Genomic DNA, 20,241 nt, shown 5'->3' on the forward strand with positions numbered 1-20,241 from the left:
AGCACGAGAATTTGAACATTTGATCTTAAAAGGAAGGAATGTTGAGCCACGCTCATGTTAGGGTATGGGGATATGAGAACTTTTTTTTTTAACTCATTATTTGTCAATACAATTATATCTTGATCTCATTTAATATAATTTTGTTCTTTGGACTATATATACACATATATGTCACCAACTTTTAGTATTATATGAATTAAAAACACATCAATCAGTGAGGTAAAAAATTAATTAGCTCCAAGTCACATGAAAACCTCTATTCTGATTCATGGTGATTCACGAGGAAACCTCAATACACATAACATGTCAAGATTTGCCAATGCCACCATGACATTTAGCAAATTATCCATACCTGGTCTAAATAGTAAGATTATCCATCTTAACTCAGTTTATACACAAATACTCGAGGCACGGCACGATTTTTACGACTATACCAAGAGTACAAGTCTACATAAATCTACGCAACAAAGGTCAAAAGTCACCTCTATTTGCTTGGAGTAAGTCGTTCAATGATTCCCTCCCTTTTCTCCACCCCTTTTCAAAGATTAGGGTAACATTTGGTCATTCTGCTTGCTGGTTTCTTCAAGCTTTACGCCTGGGTCTTCGATTTTGAGAGAACCGATGTCTAAAGCCTGCAAGTGCAATGTAAACATATAAACAAATGAGTACTCAAAACATTCTAGACAAATCATTTTAATTTGAAAAGCCCCCTTGAGAGTAATCTTTCCAATTCCAAACATTATAGACAAATCATTTTAATGGAAAGTGATAGCCTCCTATTTCAAAACTTGAAAAAGAGAATATTTCATTGCTTCCACTTTCCAGAGATTTTTCACCTTTGCGCTTGTAGCCTCGGCTGCTGCTGCTTTTTCTAAACCTCTAGTACTATCGACATTAACTTCCTAAAAAATTTTAGACAACCCATAAAAGAATCAAAAATCATGCAGAAAAAATATGTCATCAATGATAGCTTGAATCATGAAATGTAACAAGGCATGGACATGAATAAAAATAGGACATTATATTCAATTAGAGCATACCGGATCTTTGATTTCAGACTCAACCGTTTCTCTTTTAACTCTGCTTGGGATGGGTTTTCTGTTCAAACAGCAAGTGAAAAAAAGCAGCCGAAGTTAAGATACTAAGGATTGAAAAAATAAAATAAAACAGAAATCAAGTACAAAACGAAATACCTCTCATCATCAACTTCCATATCTGAATCTGGATCCCGTCTCTCATCCTTGTCCTCCCGATCTTCATCCGCCTGAAGATTATATTTAACAGTCAGTAATCAGGAGACAATTACCAATGACATTATTGGTCAAGTAGGTAGATTCCCAGGTTAAATTTGATTCCAATTTCCTAATTACAACAAATAGAATGGGGAAAAAGGAATGGATTGTGTATCTCAAGTATAAAGTTCTCACACAAAACCTGGATTACCATTTTATATCTTTCAACAAATTATTGTCATCGTGCCGAAGACAAGCAACACAACACAGAGACATTGAATCTATTTGCATATGGATCAAAAAATCATGGCGTTAATGCATGCAGGTTGAAAACTAATAAAACAAATTATATTATATTAACCTACCTCTGGGAGTTCGGTATCAGGAGGTCTTTCTTGAAACTGAACACTGGGTGCATGCTGAAGCCTTGAGAGGTAATCAAGCAGCTTCCCCTGTATTTCTTCCAACATTTGGTGTGTATTTTTGTTCTCCATATTACTGGGAGCAACATGCAGAGTGTAATCAGGACCGAAATACTCGTAATATTCATGTTGTGGCATTTTGTCATCAACCTCCATCCCAAGTGCAACTCCTGTCTGTTTTACATGTGACAGTTTATTGCCAAACAGAGTAAAAAAAAAATGATACAGATATGAGAAAGAACTTTAGAGCAACAATCTAGCATCAAGGACAACATGACTTCGTACAAAATCTTAACACCCCATGATGAAAAGAGTAAAACGTACTATTGTTATGAAGTCACAAAGTTTATCAACTCTCTCCACATGAACTTTTGTACTAATTTGGAACACACAGACATGTTAAAACATAAAAGAAATGGTACGGATCAAAAGGAATGTCTGATGTCTCCTCTGGTCAGAAACTTCAGTATATGAGCTCCCGAATTTCAGTCAATCATAATCTTTATTATTGTTCTTTTTTTTTTTTTTATAAGAGAATTTCATTGATTTTGAAATTTACAAAAGGAATGTGTCATCCATGATGCTTACCATCTTTGCAGAATATAGATTTTCTTGGGGTCATATTACTAAAGAGAACCTTTAAATTATAAAAACTTGAGACACATTAGTCATTAGTTGAGTTGTTATGACCATGTAAGATGCATCTATTCCACTGCCCTTCCTATTTTAAAATGACACAAGCACAATCTTAAATGCAATTGATCAAGTTATATCATTCACCTCACTCATTATGAGCTCATAAGATCAAGTGCTGCACTTTCCAAAACTTCATAACACAATACACAAGAAGGAATCAACACTTATACAAAAAATCGTTCTTCGAAAGCAATACTTGTACCTCATAGCACCAGCATCGAGCAACATTACGGATGGTGTAGCCACCCCCACCAAGTAACAATAGAGGCACATTGAATGATCTCATATATCTAACACACTCTGCATGACCTTTTATTGACAAGTTAAAGCATCCAAGCCTATCTCCAGAAAGAGAGTCAGCCCCACATTGGAGAACAACAGCTCCAGGTTTAAAAACTTCCATAACTTTTCCCATTATAGGTTTGAACAAGAAATGATAGCTCTCGTCATCAATTCCATCGTCCAAAGGAACATTAAGGGAGTAGTACTTTCCTTTTCCATAACCAACGTCTCTTATATCACCTGTACCAGGAAAATAATCTCCAAATTTGTGGAATGATACAGTCATGACCCTGTCGGTTGTGTAAAAAGCCTCCTCCACACCATCTCCATGGTGGATATCGATGTCAACATATAAAACACGCTGCACAAAAAGAAGTTTCAGAATTACAAGATCAACATGCAGAGAATCATAACATCACAAATTGTCAAGATCACATCCCAGTATGGTTTATTAAAACCCAAACCATACTACATGAAGTGATACTGGTTAAAGATTACAAAAACAGCAAGTTGTATATCTTGAGTCTTTCCCGCTAATCAGTGGTGCACTAAGTTAAGATGACACGATATTACAGGACATGCTTCCAACAGAGCTTTACGTTATTCCAAATCAAGATTTAACAATAGTTAATAGTTAAGCAAGCCTCAAGATTGAATAGAAAGAATTATCTAACAAGCATTGATTGTTAATGGTTAATACTTATGTGACTACACGAACCTCATAATGTTTAAGAAGCTCCAGTATCGCCAGAACAATATCATTGACATAACAAAATCCAGATGCTTCGCACTTCTTCGCATGGTGTAGCCCACCAGACCAATTGACAGCAATATCACAAACCTTATGGTTTAACTTAACAGCACCACCAACAGATCCACCAGCATAAGTTTGACAGAAAGAGTAGAGGCCATCAAAGACCGGACAGTCCTCACCGACATTGAAGCGCTTAAGCTGTCTCAGCTGGTCTTGCTGCGTTTCAGGGGTAATACTTTTAAGAAACGCCACATAATCATCAGCGTGAAATCTGCAAAGGACTTTATCCCGAGCAGGAACAGGCTTGAAAACCTGCATATGCTGGAGTAAGCCATAATGAGCGAGAAGGGCATGCGTCATTCGGATGCGATGCGGCTTCATTGGGTGACCTTGCCCATAATAGTAATTCCCAACCTCAGGGTCGTAGAAATAGCTGACTTTCCTCTTCACGCCATCAGGCCCAGATGGTAATGAATTGCCTCCAGTCTCCATATCCCCCACGAGGTGCAAGAATTCTAGGGCAAAAACAACCAAGACATAACCTAACTTAAGTTCCGTCACCAAAATACTCGCTAAAAATCGTCAGAAATCACTGAAATCAATCAGATTCTACACCAAAACTGAATTCAGAGAATGAAAATCAAAAGGCAGACAACGAACAAGTCCGAATAAAGCAAATCATAGTCTCTAACTTCACGTCGACATCCCGATTCAGGCAAAAACAATGGTTATTGAAACTACTATCTCGTAATCAAAGTGAACAAACTAAAACTTCGCTGATAGCGAGTAATGCAATACAGTAAAGAAAGCTTAGATAAATTGACATCGTCTCCGAAGAACAAGTAAACAAACAAAAACAAAGACAGGAAACCTTAAACTGGAGAGAGAACGCACCTCGATAATGGCTACAGAAGCGGCCCGAATCCCTTCTTCCTCACTGTGATCAACAACGAGAAGATCCAGCTAAACTTCTTCGACCGACTGAAAATCTAAATCCTTTCCTTATTAACTGTTTAATAAATTTTGTCCTTAATATATTTTTTAATTTTATCCACTTATTCAACACTTTTCTAAATTAATGATCAAATAAATACAAAATAAAGTTAAAGCACCCTTTAATTTAAAATAAATATATATATATATATATATATATATATATACAAACCTATTCAACAAAATATTATTTATTTATTTATTTATTTATTTAACATAATACAATCTTAATAATATATTATATACAAAATTAAAAACTCAATAAAAATTAACTTTTTATTCAAATTTAATTTTAATATAATATGTAATGCTCGAATTTTATGTTTTAAATTTTATCACAAAATTTAATTTTGTTGTTTTAAACTACGTCGTTTTTAAATATTAAATTTATCAAATATTGATTTAATTTATATCCCAACTGATTTTATTTAAAGGAAAGATGAGACACAATTATTTTAAAAATTAAGTAATCTCAAACTAAGACAAAGTTTTAATTTAACCAATTTTTATGGTTTTTTTTATTTATTTATTATTATTATATTTCTCCTAAACTCACCTATTAATGGTAGAAAGTAAATATATTTAAAAATTCACTAATTTCAAATAAATTAAGGCTTATTTTAAAAAAAAATACGCTCAATTATTACAGGATGGTCGGGATTGTTAAAAAAATCTCGATCAATCCAACTCAATTAATACTGCTATGATTAGGTTATTAGCTTATTTGAATTTGTTAAGAATGAGAAATAGAATTGGGATCGAAAGTACAACAAACATAGGTGGGACCTAATATTTGCAATGAATAGAATACAAGTTATCAACTAATATTTAAAAATAAAGAAAATATAAACTAACTAAATATTGAAAATAAAATAAAATATATTACAAATTAAATTATAAAGAAAAAAATATTAACTGATTACGAATATCTAAAATATATTATATAGCTAAAGATATATTTCACAATTAATTATCGTAATATATTCCAAATAAAATATAAAATTTATGAATTGGATTAGGGGTTAAATTTTTCTTTGTCATATATATTTATTTTAATTTTATTTAATTTTTAAAATATTTATTTGATTATGCACCATTCTTAAAAGTTGATTTATTTATTTATTTATTATTTATAGAGGTGGAATCTAAATAAATAAATATTTTACGTATTAAGTTTTAATTTTAGATTGGATTATCATTTAAATTTTATACTCAATCCAACTCAACCAAACTATATCTTTTCAAATTCAATCAACCGTAAATTATTATAAATTTGATCTATAATTTTATTTATACGATCTTAAAACTATATATTAAACTATGTATCCCTTATTTATTATAATTATTATTATTATTATTTTGGCAACATTATGAATCTTCTTTTACGTAAAAGGAGTAATTTAATTTGATTGATAGAATATTTCACACATGATTGATTAGAGGGTATTTTCGTCACCGAGTTTATAATTTAATTTTTGATAGGAGAGTAATTCAAACCTAAAATTTTTTTAGTTGAAAATGTACGGTTTTAACTACTACTTTGAGATATCCATCTATTATCAATAATTAAAAAAATTATTAAGGAAACTCTAAATGATATGGTTTTAGACCGAGCATAGAAGAGGCTAGGGTCGAGCCCATGAAGCTAGTCCCCTCACTTAGTTATGCTCGTTGATTTGATTTCACGATAGTTCAACTGAAAAACTCAAAAGTTCAGAGACTCGTGACAGACCATCAAAAACTTTAGATCAGATTCAAATAGATAGAAAGAACAGAATCACTAAACTAATAGCAATTAATAACGATTAACAAATGTAATAAAATTGTAAGTGTAACACGTGATAGCCCTTGATTCACGCATTCAATTCTTAAGTATTGTGTTCCGTTCTTCACGTGCGTAAAATTCTATCGAATATTCTCACAACGACACGACGCACCTAGACGAGACGCGGGTCATAGGTTAGATCAGACGGATGGATCAAGTCATGGGTGCTGAACTGGGTCATATGCAGGTCGACGAGTCGAGCAAAGCAGGTCAAACTCCCAAAATGTATATCTGTACAGAATGGTTGATGTGAGACTCTCTCTCCTTGTGACACGTGCTCGCTCGGGAGAAATCTCTCACCACTCTCGATAGAAAATTAACCACCCTAACCGTCCAAGTAAACTCGAACTTATTAAAACTACGAGCGAAAAAAGCAAAAAGATAGCGGGGTAGAAAGGTTCAACATCTAGGTAGTTAGGGTTGGCATTGTCATGGGGGCAATTTAAGAGACAGAAATAAGAACATGAAAGCCCCATTGTCACACCCACCATAAAAAAATTCACAAAAATACGTGGAGGCTTTGCCACCGTAATCCGGCCATGTGGCTACAATATTTTTACGTGTCATTTAAAAAAAATAAATAAATAAAAAATAATTAAGGAATGAAATTTAAATATTTATTTATTTTTTTTACTCTCTTGAGTTTTAAATATTTAAATAAAAATACTTGATGAAGTCGAGTATTCAATAATGTATAAATTAGAGAAATTTAAAATATTAATATTTTGATTTATAATATATATTTATTTATTTTTTAGGCTCGAGTTTCAAATATTTAAATAAAAATACTTAGATGCGAGGTCGAATATTCAATAATGTATAAATTAGAGAAATTCAAAATATTAATATTTTGATTTATAATATATATTTATTTATTTTTTAGGCTCGAGTTTTAAATATTTAAATAAAAATACTTGGATGCGAGGTCGAATATTCAATAATGTATAAACTAGAGAAATTCAAAATATTAATATTTTGATTTATAAACATATTTATTTATTTATTTTTTAGGCTCGAGTTTTAAATATTTTAATAAAAATATTTGGATAAATTCAAAATATTAATATTTTGATTTATAATATATATTTTAATCTATTGAACTAGTTGGATTTTTTATTTTTTAATTTCATGGTGTGAATTATATTTTAATTAAATTTTTAAATAATATTAACAATAAATTATTAATAATAAATTAACTATAGGTACTAATTATAAACTTATTTACCTTTTCTCAAATAATAATAATAATTATTATTATTTTTGTTTTATTTGAAAGTAATAATTATAAGAATTATAAGAATAATTGTTTTTGTTTTATTTGATAAGCAACATCAAGAGCCATAAGCATAACTAAAACGTTATCCAAGCAACCAAGAGCGAAGCAAAGGTGGTAGCTTTATGGCATTGAAAGTGCTGGGGAGTTCAATTTTCAACGCTAGGACGTGGAGAAACTTGTTTCATGCGATTCTGCAGCCACTGTGGCCTCATATATCTTCCTTCCAAACATTTCCCTTAATTTTGTTTGTTTTCTCTTGATGCGAAATCTGAAAAAGGGACAAGATTATGGATAAACTGAGCCCAAATCAACGGCCGCGTGGAGTTTGCTCTATTTTACATGGGTATGCAATGCGGTTGGGTGGGGGGCATGTTTATTGGCAAGTGGGGACTTTATCTTCAACCGTCACCCGTTGTGCACACTACCTGTTTGATCAAAGTCCTCACAGAGTTTTTGGGTCTGAAACTTCACTTTCTAAGCCAGACATGGTTTCTGGTTTGCCAGAATTCTGTTGAAAGGTTGTGAATTGTACGAATTTCCAATTTGTGGAAGCTTTTGCTTCTGCTTACTTCACTTACTTCCAAGTGGGTTCACTCTGTTTTTTTTTTCTTTGTATAATTGGATCAGGCTGGTACTTGTCTTTTTCTTCTTGTTTGTCAGCTGCTTTCTTTTGCATTTTCAGTATTTTTGTTGAGTTTTTCTTTGTGGGGAAGATGGCTTCTTCTCTCTGTTTTCATTTCCTGATCTCTTGAACTTCACTTTCTAAGCCAGGCATGGTTTCTGGGTTGCCAGAATTCAGTTGAAAGGTTGTGAATTGTATGAATTTCCCATTTGTGGAAGCTTTTTCTTCTGCTTACTTCACTTACTTCCAAGTGGATTCACTCTGTTTTTTTTTCTTTGTATAATTGGATCATGCTGGTACTTGTCTTTTTCTTCTTGTTTGTCAGCTGTTCTCTTTTGCACTGTCTGTACCTTTTTTGAGTTTTGGTTTGTGGGGAAGATGGTTTTTTTTCTCTCTGTTTTCATTTCATGATCTCTTTTGTAGTTGGGTTTCCTTTTTCCTTTTCACTGTCAAGCTCTGTTTTTGACGTCTAAGATTGACTCAGTTTTCTCAGCTGTTTTGAGTATTTACAACTTTGAAATCTTGGTGAAGTCCCAATTCTAATTTGAAATCACTTGGTAGGCTGTTCTCTTCACAAATTAAAGAGAGACAATGGCAATGGAGGATAAGCGAGGTATAAGCAGTAACGGGCCTCTTGACAAGTGGATGGCATCTGATGGAGAATCAAATGCATCAAACGCTCAGGAAAATGTAGCAAAAGAAGACAGAAAAAGCTGGCAATCCTCTTCTAAAGGGGTAATATCAACAGAAGCAAACATAGCAGAAAGGGCGGCTGAGTGGGGACTGGTGGTAGAAACAGATGCGGAGGATGGCAGTTTCAAGGCCATCGTGGGAAGATCATCAGGGGAGGGAGGCGGCAGCAAAAGTTCATCAGAGAAAATTAGTGGCGCGGGAAAAACTGAAAGCTCTGGAGTTTTTCCAAGGGTATCACAAGAGTTGAAGGATGCTTTGGCTTCTTTGGAACAGACATTTGTAGTCTCTGATGCCACCCGACCAGACTGCCCCATCGTGTATGCGAGCAGTGGGTTCTTTGGCATGACTGGTTATGGTTCAGATGAGGTCATTGGAAAAAACTGGTAAGATCATTTATGTACTGATTAATCACTGTGCAAATTGAAAAGAAAAGAAAAGAAAAGAAAAGAAATGGAAAACCTCAGAAATAGACTAACAAAGTTACGATCCAAATGAGGTCTCATATGTAGTTCAGACCCCAGAAAGAGTCTTCCTGAAAATACAGTTTAAAATTTATACAATCATGTCATGGAGTCATTAGAAAGAAAACTTGGACAGAGTTGTAGATCTTCGACTAAACCTCCACAATTGGGGGCGTAATTTGGAATACCCTGATGGCTCTTGCTTGGATATACTGCATTGCTGTTTCTGAATTTTTGATAGAGCAGCAGCTAACCAGTTTTCCAAATCTTGGGTGTGATGCTAAATGCTTGCTTGTCCAAGATGATTGCATTTCAAAGGGGGCAAAGTAAAATGAAAGTTGACTTGCAACTAAGCTTTACTGAACTGAAAATTGTATACTTGGGTGCTGAGGGAGGTTTTGTTGGTGTTTGTTTTCCTTTTGGGTGGCAGCCGTTTTCTTCAGGGACCAGAGACGGACCAGAAAGAAGTTGACAAAATTCGATATGCAGTGAAGAACGGCAAAAGCTACTGTGGGAGGCTCTTGAACTACAAGAAGAATGGCACTCCTTTCTGGAATCTTCTGACAATCACGCCTATCAAGGATGACAATGGCAACACTATCAAATTTATTGGGTTCGATTTCTTCTTCTTTTGACTGACCTTTTGCTAATGTGGATACTTTTGCATGAACATATGACTTTGATGGTTGATACTAGAACATGATCAGGCCTTTTTTGGTTGTATTGTGTTCTTCGTCAGTTAAATGGTGCTGTGTATTTTTCATGAGGATTATCTTTCAAAAATAAACTGACTTAGTGTTTTACTGCCAAAAAAAAAAAAAAAAAAAAAAAAAAANCGTTTTTTTGAAGCTTTCTTGGTTACCGGTATTCTTAAGTTACTGCTCCTATGCCGTTATACCATGGAGTATATTGTCTCAAACCCTAAACATTTTATTGAATAATCAGAATAATAAAACTTGGAGATACTAATATGCAAAGAGAATAGAGAAAGTTATGCAAGATCCAAGATTCTTAGTGCAAAAAGTTGTGAAACTAAGAAATTGAAGAAGCATAACACACCATGTCAAATTTGAGGATGAGATTTTTTCTCTACACTCGGTGTAGTGTGATTCTTAATCTTTGTAGAGCAATCTCGAGTTAAGGATCTTCTGACTATTAGTCACATGCAAGAAATTAAGATTTCTCTCCCTATTTGTCTGAAGTTTGTTGGAGCTTTGGTCTTAGTATTATTATGTTTTTTTGTTGGTAACTATAAACTCCATCTCATTTCAAAGAACGGTATTTTCTTTGGCAGAATGCAGGTAGAAGTAAGCAAGTACACAGAAGGCAAAGTTGATAGAGCATTACGACCGAATGGGTTACCGAAGTCATTAATCCGCTATGATGGTAACTGGTCTTCCAAATTTCTCTGGAATGGGATGCTACCTTCACCTCTAATTTTCACTTTTGATGTTCAGCTCGCCAGAAGGAAAAGGCATTGGGTTCCATCACAGAGGTTGTTCAGACTGTGAAGAACCCTCGATCTAATAATCGAGCTATGAGTCACGACATTACCAGGAAAAAAGAAGAGTTGGAGAAGTTTAATTTTGACTCTGTTCTTCCCAAGTCAGTTGCAGCTGCAAATTATTCACCGGGTAGACAGACTCCTCAACAGGACCTCACAGATGATGGCTTAGGCAAGAAATCTAGGTTATCAAGTCGAGTTTCTTTAACGGGGTGAGTTTTTCCTACTTGAAGTGTTGATTGTTTCACTTTGTTGATGTCAATCATGGCTGTTGAAGATTTATTCCTTCATAAATCATGCAATTAATTCTTCATTTCATAACTACACGGACTAAATGGTTGGTTAATATAATTTGTAATCATCACTATGTAGTGCTTGATTTCAGGATATTCTTTGTTTTACTATCTTGCAGGCAAAAAGGGAAATCTATTAGCAGTTCAAGAAATCTTGAAGTAACAGCCCTTGAACCAGAAATTTTGATGACCGATGAAATAGAACGGACTGATAGTTTGGACCGTGCTGAAAGAGAAAGGGATATTCGCCAGGGAATTGATTTAGCTACCACATTGGAGCGCATTGAGAAAAACTTCGTCATTTCTGATCCAAGGCTTCCTGATAATCCAATTGTAAGACCACTTTCTCTTACTGTATGAGAGGTTATAGTTAAATTGGACCTGATAGCATTTAGTGAACATGAGTTTATTAATCATAGATGTGGAATAATTTTCAAGTGCTCATAAAAAAGTAAAATTTTAATATATTTCTACTTTTTTGTGATTCCCTTTGGCGCAATTGTTTGCATTTTAGTTCCTTCTGAACTTAAATCATTGAGGAAAATTACTCTGACAGATCTTGTATAACTTTCCCTTATTGCCTAGAAATCGTATCATTGTTCGTACTTATGATAATCAATTAATCTTCTGCTAACATACTGCATCGTCGACTAACCGAATCATGCCTCATTATCTTTCTCAGTCAATATATTAGCAAGTTTTGCATAATCTTTGGTCGAGTTTAAATTGCATATATAATAAAGATTGCAAATAAGGAGTCTCATGTTTACGCTTAGTGCTGTCGATGATGATATTTTTGTATGCAGATATTTGCATCCGACAGCTTTCTCGAGTTGACAGAATATACACGTGAAGAAATTTTGGGACGGAACTGCCGGTAGGGATGTCATCACATATTTGAATTTTTTTGTTGATAAAAATATCTCTCTTTCCCCTTCTTTAAGAGTGTTCAGAAAGTTTAGCTTCTGTACCTTGCTGGGCATGAATATATAAACCTTCATAATTGTCAAGAAGAATAATATGGTTAAACATATAGCCAGCTGAGAATTTAACTACATCATATATAGTCAATTGGTTCTTACCATAATATTCTGGTCTGATTAACTTACGCCAAAATTTCATCTGAATTTTAGCAGAAAAGTTTTCTTTCTTAATAAATGATGTAGTGCATTTCCCATTCATCACACAGGTTTCTTCAAGGACCTGAAACAGATCAAGATACCGTCTCGAAGATTAGGGATGCAATTAGGGAACAAAGAGAAATAACTGTTCAGTTGATCAACTATACCAAGACGGGTAAGAAGATGCTGTGATGTTATGATGGTGAACACGATCAACTTTAATGAGTTTTACTTGTCAATGTTGCTTCAGATCTTGGGATTTAGTTTTAATGATCATTTTTAACGTACAGTGTTTTTGAAGTTTATATTAGATTTGAACTTTGAAACATTTTGCACTACATCATTTAGCAGCAGCGCATAACATAACTTGATTTTACGACTGATAGGTAAAAAGTTCTGGAATTTATTCCACTTGCAACCGATGCGTGATGAAACGGTATCTATGAAAACTTTCTTGTAAACCATCATTTGCAAATTCTATCCCATTTAACCTTTTCTTCTAAGTCTCATTTTATTTTTATAGGGAGAGCTTCAGTATTTTATCGGTGTACAACTAGATGGAAGTGGTCGTGTGGAACCTTTGCAAAACCGTCTTTCTGAGACAGCAGAGCAGCAGAGTGCCATGCTGGTATAACTTTTTGCCTGTTTACTTTAAAGGCTGATTATCAGCATTTGGTTTATAATCAGTATACGTTTGTCCTTTTATTAGGTTAGAGCCACTGCAGAGAATGTTGATGAGGCTGTCCGTGAACTTCCTGATGCCAACTTGGTAAGGTATTCCTTTTGCTCTATGTTCGAATTTGACAGAACTAACTAATATCTTTATTGCCATAAATAAACTTTTTCCTTGATTTTTCTTTTTAAAAAATGAAATATGATAAACTAATGTGTAACATTTAGTTTTATGATATTTATAATACAATCATTCTAGAGTTGAGTGTTCCAAAAAATCCACGAATCATTCTAGAGTTCGTGTTATTGCCTAACAAAAGCATAGCTCTCAGCGTATAAGATTTGAAGACGAAAGAATGAATGAAATCATCATATTAAATCATTAATCATTTCTGCGGCATCGACTTCGTAGCTGAATGTTTACTCAAGGTTGAGCTGATATATGTGATACAGGGAATAAAAACATATAACCTTTCACATTGATCTATACATTGTTGGGTTTCAAATTTCGATTGCTGTAGATGTTGTGATTTGATTATCCAAATATTACTGTTTCAGAGACCAGAAGATTTGTGGGCAATTTATTCTCAACCAGTCTTCCCAAGGCCTCACAAAAAGCATAGTTTTTCTTGGACTGCTATACAAAAGGTAACTTATGTACTCCATTATTTATTTATTTATTTTCTTTGCAAAATTGCTGATTGTTTCCACTGCTCTTTTTTTTGTTTTGTTATGATGACTCTGAACTTTTTCTGCAAAAAAAAATAATTGTCGAGTTGCCTCATATGAGATCTCACATCAATTGGAGAGGGGAACGAAACATTCATTATAAGGGTGTGGAAACCTCTCCCTAGTAGACGCGTTTTAAAAACCTGAGGCTAACGGTGATATATAACGGGCCAAAACGGACAATATTTGCTAGTGGTGGGCTTGGGCTATTACAAATGATATCAGAGCTAGACACCAGACGATGTGCTAGCAAGGACACTGAGCTCCCAAGGGGGGTGGATTATGAGATCTTACATCGGTTGGAGAGGGGAACAAAGCATCCCTTATAAGGGTGTGGAAACCTCTCCCTAGCATACGTGTTTTAAAACCGTGAGGCTGATGGCGATTCGTAATGGGCCAAAGCGGACAATATTTGCTAGCAGTGGGTTTGGGCTGTTACACCTCCCAATTCTTCTCGACTTCGCACTTGTGTTATAAGCTTCCAAATCTTGTCAAGTAATAGCCCTGAATCACCAGAAAATATGTTGCTCCCAGCTTCCAGATTCTTCCTAATTCTTACCTCGGACAAGTTGTACGTTCATCCATATATTTTAACAACTATCTGTGGAGATTCCCTTTTCCATTAAGGAGGGAGTAATAGCACAAAAGTTGATTAGGGAATTGCAAATTCATTTGCACATCATGTTGTTTCTAGAAATATTTTTACTGGTTTCCTTCATGATAATTAATTTTTCTTTTTTTAGATTACTCAACGTCGTGAAAAAATTGGACTCCAACATTTTAAGCCAATCAAACCACTGGGTTATGGAGACACTGGCAGGTAATGTAGTTTATTACCACATGCATTCAACATTATTATTTATTTTGTACACGATCGGTTAACGCAGCATATTTGCTGCAGTGTTCATCTGGTGGAACTTCTAGGTACAAGCGAACTTTATGCCTTGAAAGCAATGGAGAAATCAACACTTTTGAATCGAAACAAGGTCTTATAAGAAAACCATGGTTTGATTTTCTAGCATAGCCCCCAGATTTCTGCTTCATACACTTGTTTGCAATCGTAGAGCGGATTAGTAAAAATCAACTTTTCTTAGCTTCTGCTTTCTTGAAAGCTCTGTATAGTTCATGATTGCATCAAGAAGACTTCATGCCTACAAGTATGTTAGAATAAATTTTTGAAAATTGGACAGGGTTGCAGATCTTCAGTATAACATCACAGGGTTTTGAATGAACCACCAGCTAGTTTTGCAGATACTTCATCTTATCACCTTGTTTGAAGAGTAATTTGTGATTAATTGTTTCTCTGAAGGTCCACAGAGCATGCATTGAAAGGCAAGTCGTTGCGCTTCTGGATCATCCTTTTCTTCCAACACTATACACTTCATTTGAGGTGCAAACATATCCTATCCCATATCTGTTTTCCAAATTAATTCCATGCACATTTTAGAACAATCCTACTTTTTATAAATATGGAATGTTTATTGTGAGATTCCACATCGGTTGGGGAGGAGAACGAAGCATTCTTTATAAGGGTATGGAAACCTCTCCCCAGCAGACGCATTTTAAAAACTTTGAGGGGAAGCCCGAAAGGGAAACCCCAAATAGGACAATACCTGCTAACGGTGGGCTTGGATCGTTACGAAGACTAGAACTCTAACCGGAAGTGCACCACAATAATGCATGCCTTGACACCTACTAAAAGGCTTTGGTTCAAAATCACACAGATCATTATAATGTTAAGAGCCATTTCCATAAGGAAATATTCTGCATCTCATGTGTTATCTGACTCATGAGACAGATTTTATGGATGACCAAATCCTACCTCAGCTAGGGCGCAACTATGACATATGCCTTGCTTCAATAAATAACATGAAAACTTGATATTAGCTGTAGTTGATCACTACTTTTCTTTCCTGCTACTCTACTAGGTTTAGTTATTTTTTATGCGAGGTCATCATTGTTGATTGCAGCAAGTTGTAGATATACGGTTGAGCAAAGTTTGATGATCAATAGATTATAATTATGAACTGAAAATACAGCCTTGAGAGACTGGCTAGTCTAGTTTCGTTGTTCAAATGTGTTTCATTCTGATTATTCCTCGTTTAACCATGTACACGATACAAAAGACATCTGCTTAGTGATACCTATATCTATGTGTTTCTCCAGACCCCTACACACGTTTGTTTGATATCAGACTTTTGCCCTGGTGGGGAGTTATTTGCATTGCTTGATAAGCAGCCAATGAAATTGTTTAAAGAGGATTCTGCTAGGTACGCTACTTTTGTTAACAGCAAAAATACCTAAAATTTTTGGTTTAGCAAGTTAGGAATTGGGATTATTACTCGTGTGATGTATCTTACTCTTCGTATATGGTGAAAGGAATTGTGAACATCCATTATGATTTTAGCCTAATTGCTTGTAGGAGCACTTTTGCTTTAGAAATAGGGAAACAAAGCAAAATAAAGTATTGAACGAATAGCACATCATTTTCATTCTTTCTTCCTGCTGGAGTCTAAATTAGTTGTGAATATGATGAACACCAAGTTGATGAGGTCCTAACTTTAACAAAAGTTGTATAAAAGGATAAATTAGTTTATCTTTTTATCGTTGAAAAATATTTTCCGTTATATCACGTTAACAATATATGTTTACTTCTTTCATCCAAGCCATGATCACACTCTTGACTTGTTATGCCCCATTCGCTTCTTCAGATTCTACGCTGCAGAGGTCGTCATTGGCTTGGAATATCTTCACTGTCTAGGTAACAATGACCTTTCGGCTTCTTCGATTTCATCCAATATACATACAATATTTCTTCCTATTCATCTGATGCTTTGAGTGCAATTGTCTGAGAATATTATCAACTTCTAGTAGGATTTTCTGAATAACTAGAATTATTGCTTCCTTCAAGAACGTTTTGACTTCATTTATAAAGATGATACAGATTTGAAGATTCATTGATTTCACTCTAAATCTAGGAGAGAAATTGGACCTAAGATACTTCTTCCGAATTTTTTTCAATAGCTTGTACCATTTTGAGCAATTTAGAACTCCAAAAAGATTTGGTAAAAGGCTCGGGAACAATCTCGATGTTACTCACAAGGGTTGTAAGTAAACACATAGATTTACTGCAACTGAAAATACACATAACATGGAAGGTATATTGTATGACAAGATGAACTACATTGTTAATCAGAGAAAAGTATTTAATTTCCTTAGGTTCGTTTTTTTTACTTTTCATGATTTCCTACAGGAATCATCTATCGAGATCTGAAGCCTGAAAATATTCTTCTCCAGAAGGATGGGCACGTTACGCTTGCTGACTTCGATTTATCGCTTATGACAGCCTGCAAACCACAGGTGCTTCCCAATGCAACCATCTTAAAACCACTTCTTATTTGCTCATATCCAAGGTTTTCTTATTGTTTTAAGTTAGGAAATGATGTTAATTATATGAAACAAGCCTTAAGCCGTGAATCATTCCATGCACAAAAAAAAAAAAAAAAATATATATATATATATATAGTGATATCGAACTACTCTGGGGCATGCCATATCCGAGGTTCGGGGCAATGAAAGGGTAGACACAGAAGATAGGCTGATTAAATAGTTGGGTTTCTTATTAAATATAAGTGTAACACAAGAGGAGTGCATAGTCCCCTGACAGGGAGGTAAGAAAAAACTAATTATGAGCTTGTGGATTCTATCTAAGATCATTGAATATGAAACCATGAAAAACCAAGGTATCTCATGCATAAGCTAGTTGACCATGGAAATTTCTGTCGGCAGCTACTTTGTTTGACGCTACTAATTCTAATTGTACTCATTGAATCATAGATTGTGAAGTATCCATTGCCTCGCGGTAGAAGGAGATCTCGAAGTCAACCACCGCCAGTATTTGTTGCAGAGCCGATGACACAGTCGAACTCATTTGTTGGAACCGAAGAGTATATTGCTCCTGTATGGTGAATCCCTCGTTATGCGTTCACGTATTTCATACTAATTTTATTCGATTAATTTGTAAAATAAGACATCTTTGTGGAGTCGTGTAATATGAGGTATATATTTCGCGTGACGTGGAAAGAAAAAAATAGTAATTCAAGATCTAAAGAGTAGTTACTTGAGGCTAGATAATTTGGTCTTTGCAATCCATGATTTTGATTGGGTTTTTTTTGCTCAAATATGAGAGAAAATCATGGAAAAAGACGTACTTTCTTGGAATTTTTTTGCTTCATAGCATGATAACATATAAGATGATGATGATTTCATCACTGGAGTTCTTTTCAAGTTCTTATTGGTACTTCAATTACAGGAAATTATAACAGGGGAAGGCCACAGCAGCTCTATCGATTGGTGGGCTCTTGGTAAGACCATGGTGGGCTTATCAAAACTATTTTCCTGTTTCTATTTGCACTCCCCCTTTCTTAAGTGAACATGGCTCTGTAATGACTCAATCAATTAGAGGAAACTGCTAGGGCTATCCAAAACATGGCTCTCTGCTTATTTTACTATCCAAAAGATTTGTTGTGATGCTTTTGTAATTAAGACTTGAACTGGTTGTGTTTGGGATTCAGGTATTTTGTTGTACGAGATGCTTTACGGCCGCACGCCTTTCAGGGGAAAGAACAGGCAGAAGACTTTTGGCAACATCCTGCACAAAGATCTCACCTTCCCAAGTAGCATTCAGGTAAAATAAAAGATCTCTCTGAGATATTACGTTGCTGCTATTGTCCACTTTAGCCCGTTACGTATCACCGTCAGCCTCACGGTTTTAAAACGTGTCTACTAGGGAGAGGTTTCCACATCCTTATAAGGAATGTTTCGTTCCCTCTCCATCCGATGTGGAATCTCACAATCCACCCCCCCTACGCTGGTACACTGCTCGGTGTCTGGCTCTAATACCATTTGTAACAGCCTAAACCCACCACAAGTAGATATTGTCCGCTTTGGTCCGTTACGTATCGTTGTCAACTTCACGATCTTAAAACACATCTACTAGGGAGAGGTTTCCACACCCTTATAAGGAATGTTTTGTTCCCCACTCAGTCTAACTAGCATGGGCTAATTGGTCATATCCATGGGGCTCAACTAACACATTGAGGTTATTGGTCTTATTACTATCAGCAATAGTCAATCAGCCATGTAGCATCTACTTGCTCGTGGGCGAGCCATGTCTAGCGTCCTCGAGTATCACATTTCTGTTACAAATCACTAGAGGCCGTATTCATTATCATGTTGGGATTATGGAGGTTTATGGCTCCTCATTAGATCTTCTCAACATGATCATTTCTTGATCTAAACTACAAAAAAGCATTGGTGGAAACCAATCCCTGTTGAATGCATTGAATTTGCAGTTTTTATCAAAAGTCTTATGGTATTTTTCAATCCTACTGATTTACATACACTCTTCCAGGTAAGTCTTGCAGCAAGGCAGCTGATCAACGCATTGCTACAACGAGACCCTGCCCGACGTTTAGGATCGAGTACAGGTGCAAATGAAATCAAACAGCACCCCTTTTTCCAATCAATCAACTGGCCGCTGATCCGATGCATGGTACGAATGCTCTCTACTTTAAAAACCTGTACCAAACTTATCTGTGGATGATCTTTCAAAGAACAGAACCATTAACAACTTGATCATGGTCTTAAATTCTGCTTGTTCTTTTGGTATGAAGGTCCCACCACCATTAGAATCACCTCTTAACCTTACTGGGAAAGATGAATCTGCCAAGAACGTAAACTGGGAAGATGATGGAGTGCTTACTACAATGGATATGGATCTTTTTTGAAGTTCCTCACCATCGCATTACAAAAGGTAAGCCATTTCCTTCTCCAAGTTGGTAGCTGTCTTTGCAATGCTGGTTAGGCTTGTATAATTCCTAAGTTTGTTGTCATCACTCACAGTCAATAAGTCCCGGTTCGTTACCGGCATACACAGCCACCCCGATAATTGTTTCGGTGTTCTTGGGACGGGATGACAGGTGATTTATATTTCATGGTCATAATCATTTTTCTGTAATTCTATGTATATTGTATGACTGTCTATATAACAAGGAACAGATAATAAAATTTTCAGCAATAAGTTAGTAATTTGATTCATCAAGAACATACCATTGTGATCTCCTATGATGGAAGATTCATAGGAAGCCTGTTTCTGATAAGTGACAGCAAAAAATTGTTCGAATTTCTTTTTAGCAATTTGAATCAAATGTCATTTAATCAAGGCTTGTTTGGATGTCGAGTACAGTATTGAATTTTTATAGCCTCGTAATGCATAGGCACATGGTTTTCGGTATAGGGTCTCGAAGAAGTCCTGCTCTGATGGCTCGTTGAGTCATCTCTACATGCAAGATCTTTGTTGGATATGATTGTGAAATCCCACCTCGAGATGGGAACAAAATATTCATTACAAGGGTGTGGAAACTCTCCCTAACATATGTTTTTTAAAATTGTGAGGCTGATAGCGATGCGTAACATATCAAAAATTTTGAAAAATATTTTTTAATTTTATGTTAAAGGTTCTAAATCTATCTAAAATTTTGTATTAAATCTACACCGAAATTTTAAAGTATAATATATTAAATTAAAAATATATAGCAAAAAAAAAAAAAAAAAAAAAAAAAAAAAAAAAAANCCAATAATTTGGAAATTTAAAGGGAGCTGACT

The 20,241-nt window shown here is 35.0% G+C and overlaps 2 protein-coding genes across 10 annotated transcripts; one reads left to right on the forward strand and one right to left on the reverse strand.

The window, feature by feature from the left end:
• Window positions 1-217: 217 nt before the first annotated feature.
• Window positions 218-4,380, reverse strand: LOC111794330 (histone deacetylase 19-like). Of its 2 annotated transcripts, XM_023676280.1 has the most exons (8): window positions 4,281-4,380; window positions 3,351-3,901; window positions 2,553-2,993; window positions 1,598-1,828; window positions 1,194-1,264; window positions 1,041-1,098; window positions 837-902; window positions 218-632 (listed from the first exon to the last, which is right to left on the reverse strand). In XM_023676280.1, exons 2-8 carry the CDS (start codon window positions 3,876-3,878, stop codon window positions 546-548), a joined length of 1,482 nt encoding a protein of 493 aa, XP_023532048.1. In that variant the 5' UTR covers window positions 3,879-3,901; window positions 4,281-4,380; the 3' UTR covers window positions 218-545. The 2 variants fall into 2 exon arrangements, with proteins under 2 accessions (XP_023532048.1, XP_023532049.1); XM_023676281.1 differs by lacking the exon at window positions 837-902.
• A 3,181-nt stretch (window positions 4,381-7,561) lies between these two features.
• LOC111796128 (phototropin-2-like) lies at window positions 7,562-19,796 on the forward strand. Of its 8 annotated transcripts, XM_023678838.1 has the most exons (24): window positions 7,562-7,998; window positions 8,664-9,178; window positions 9,687-9,869; window positions 10,551-10,642; window positions 10,714-10,972; window positions 11,173-11,386; window positions 11,860-11,930; window positions 12,243-12,349; window positions 12,561-12,610; window positions 12,698-12,802; window positions 12,884-12,943; window positions 13,405-13,494; window positions 14,319-14,395; window positions 14,477-14,561; window positions 14,885-14,965; window positions 15,742-15,845; window positions 16,287-16,336; window positions 16,829-16,935; window positions 17,413-17,535; window positions 17,888-17,939; window positions 18,150-18,262; window positions 18,989-19,129; window positions 19,251-19,390; window positions 19,480-19,796. In XM_023678838.1, exons 2-23 carry the CDS (start codon window positions 8,694-8,696, stop codon window positions 19,362-19,364), a joined length of 2,763 nt encoding a protein of 920 aa, XP_023534606.1. In that variant the 5' UTR covers window positions 7,562-7,998; window positions 8,664-8,693; the 3' UTR covers window positions 19,365-19,390; window positions 19,480-19,796. The 8 variants fall into 8 exon arrangements, with proteins under 8 accessions (XP_023534606.1, XP_023534600.1, XP_023534598.1 ...); XM_023678832.1 differs by having other exon boundaries at window positions 7,562-8,064; window positions 19,251-19,796; XM_023678830.1 differs by having other exon boundaries at window positions 19,251-19,796.
• Window positions 19,797-20,241: the final 445 nt, after the last annotated feature.

This window comes from Cucurbita pepo, chromosome LG05, assembly GCF_002806865.2.
Source record: "Cucurbita pepo subsp. pepo cultivar mu-cu-16 chromosome LG05, ASM280686v2, whole genome shotgun sequence".
In the NCBI taxonomy this organism is placed as follows: Eukaryota; Viridiplantae; Streptophyta; class Magnoliopsida; order Cucurbitales; family Cucurbitaceae; genus Cucurbita; species Cucurbita pepo.

Excerpts from the sequence above, each read along its gene's own strand:
- LOC111794330 (XM_023676280.1), bottom strand. The coding sequence starts at position 3,878 with ATGGAGACTGGAGGCAATTCATTACCATCTGGGCCTGATGGCGTGAAG. Across the intron at positions 1,099-1,193 it reads ATGGAAGTTGATGATGAGAG|AAAACCCATCCCAAGCAGAG; the intron begins GTATTTCGTTTT and ends CTGTTTGAACAG. Across the intron at positions 903-1,040 it reads AGTCTGAAATCAAAGATCCG|GAAGTTAATGTCGATAGTAC; the intron begins GTATGCTCTAAT and ends AAAATTTTTTAG.
- LOC111796128 (XM_023678832.1), top strand. The coding sequence starts at position 8,694 with ATGGCAATGGAGGATAAGCGAGGTATAAGCAGTAACGGGCCTCTTGAC. Across the intron at positions 9,870-10,550 it reads AACACTATCAAATTTATTGG|AATGCAGGTAGAAGTAAGCA; the intron begins GTTCGATTTCTT and ends TTTCTTTGGCAG. Across the intron at positions 11,931-12,242 it reads ATTTTGGGACGGAACTGCCG|GTTTCTTCAAGGACCTGAAA; the intron begins GTAGGGATGTCA and ends TTCATCACACAG.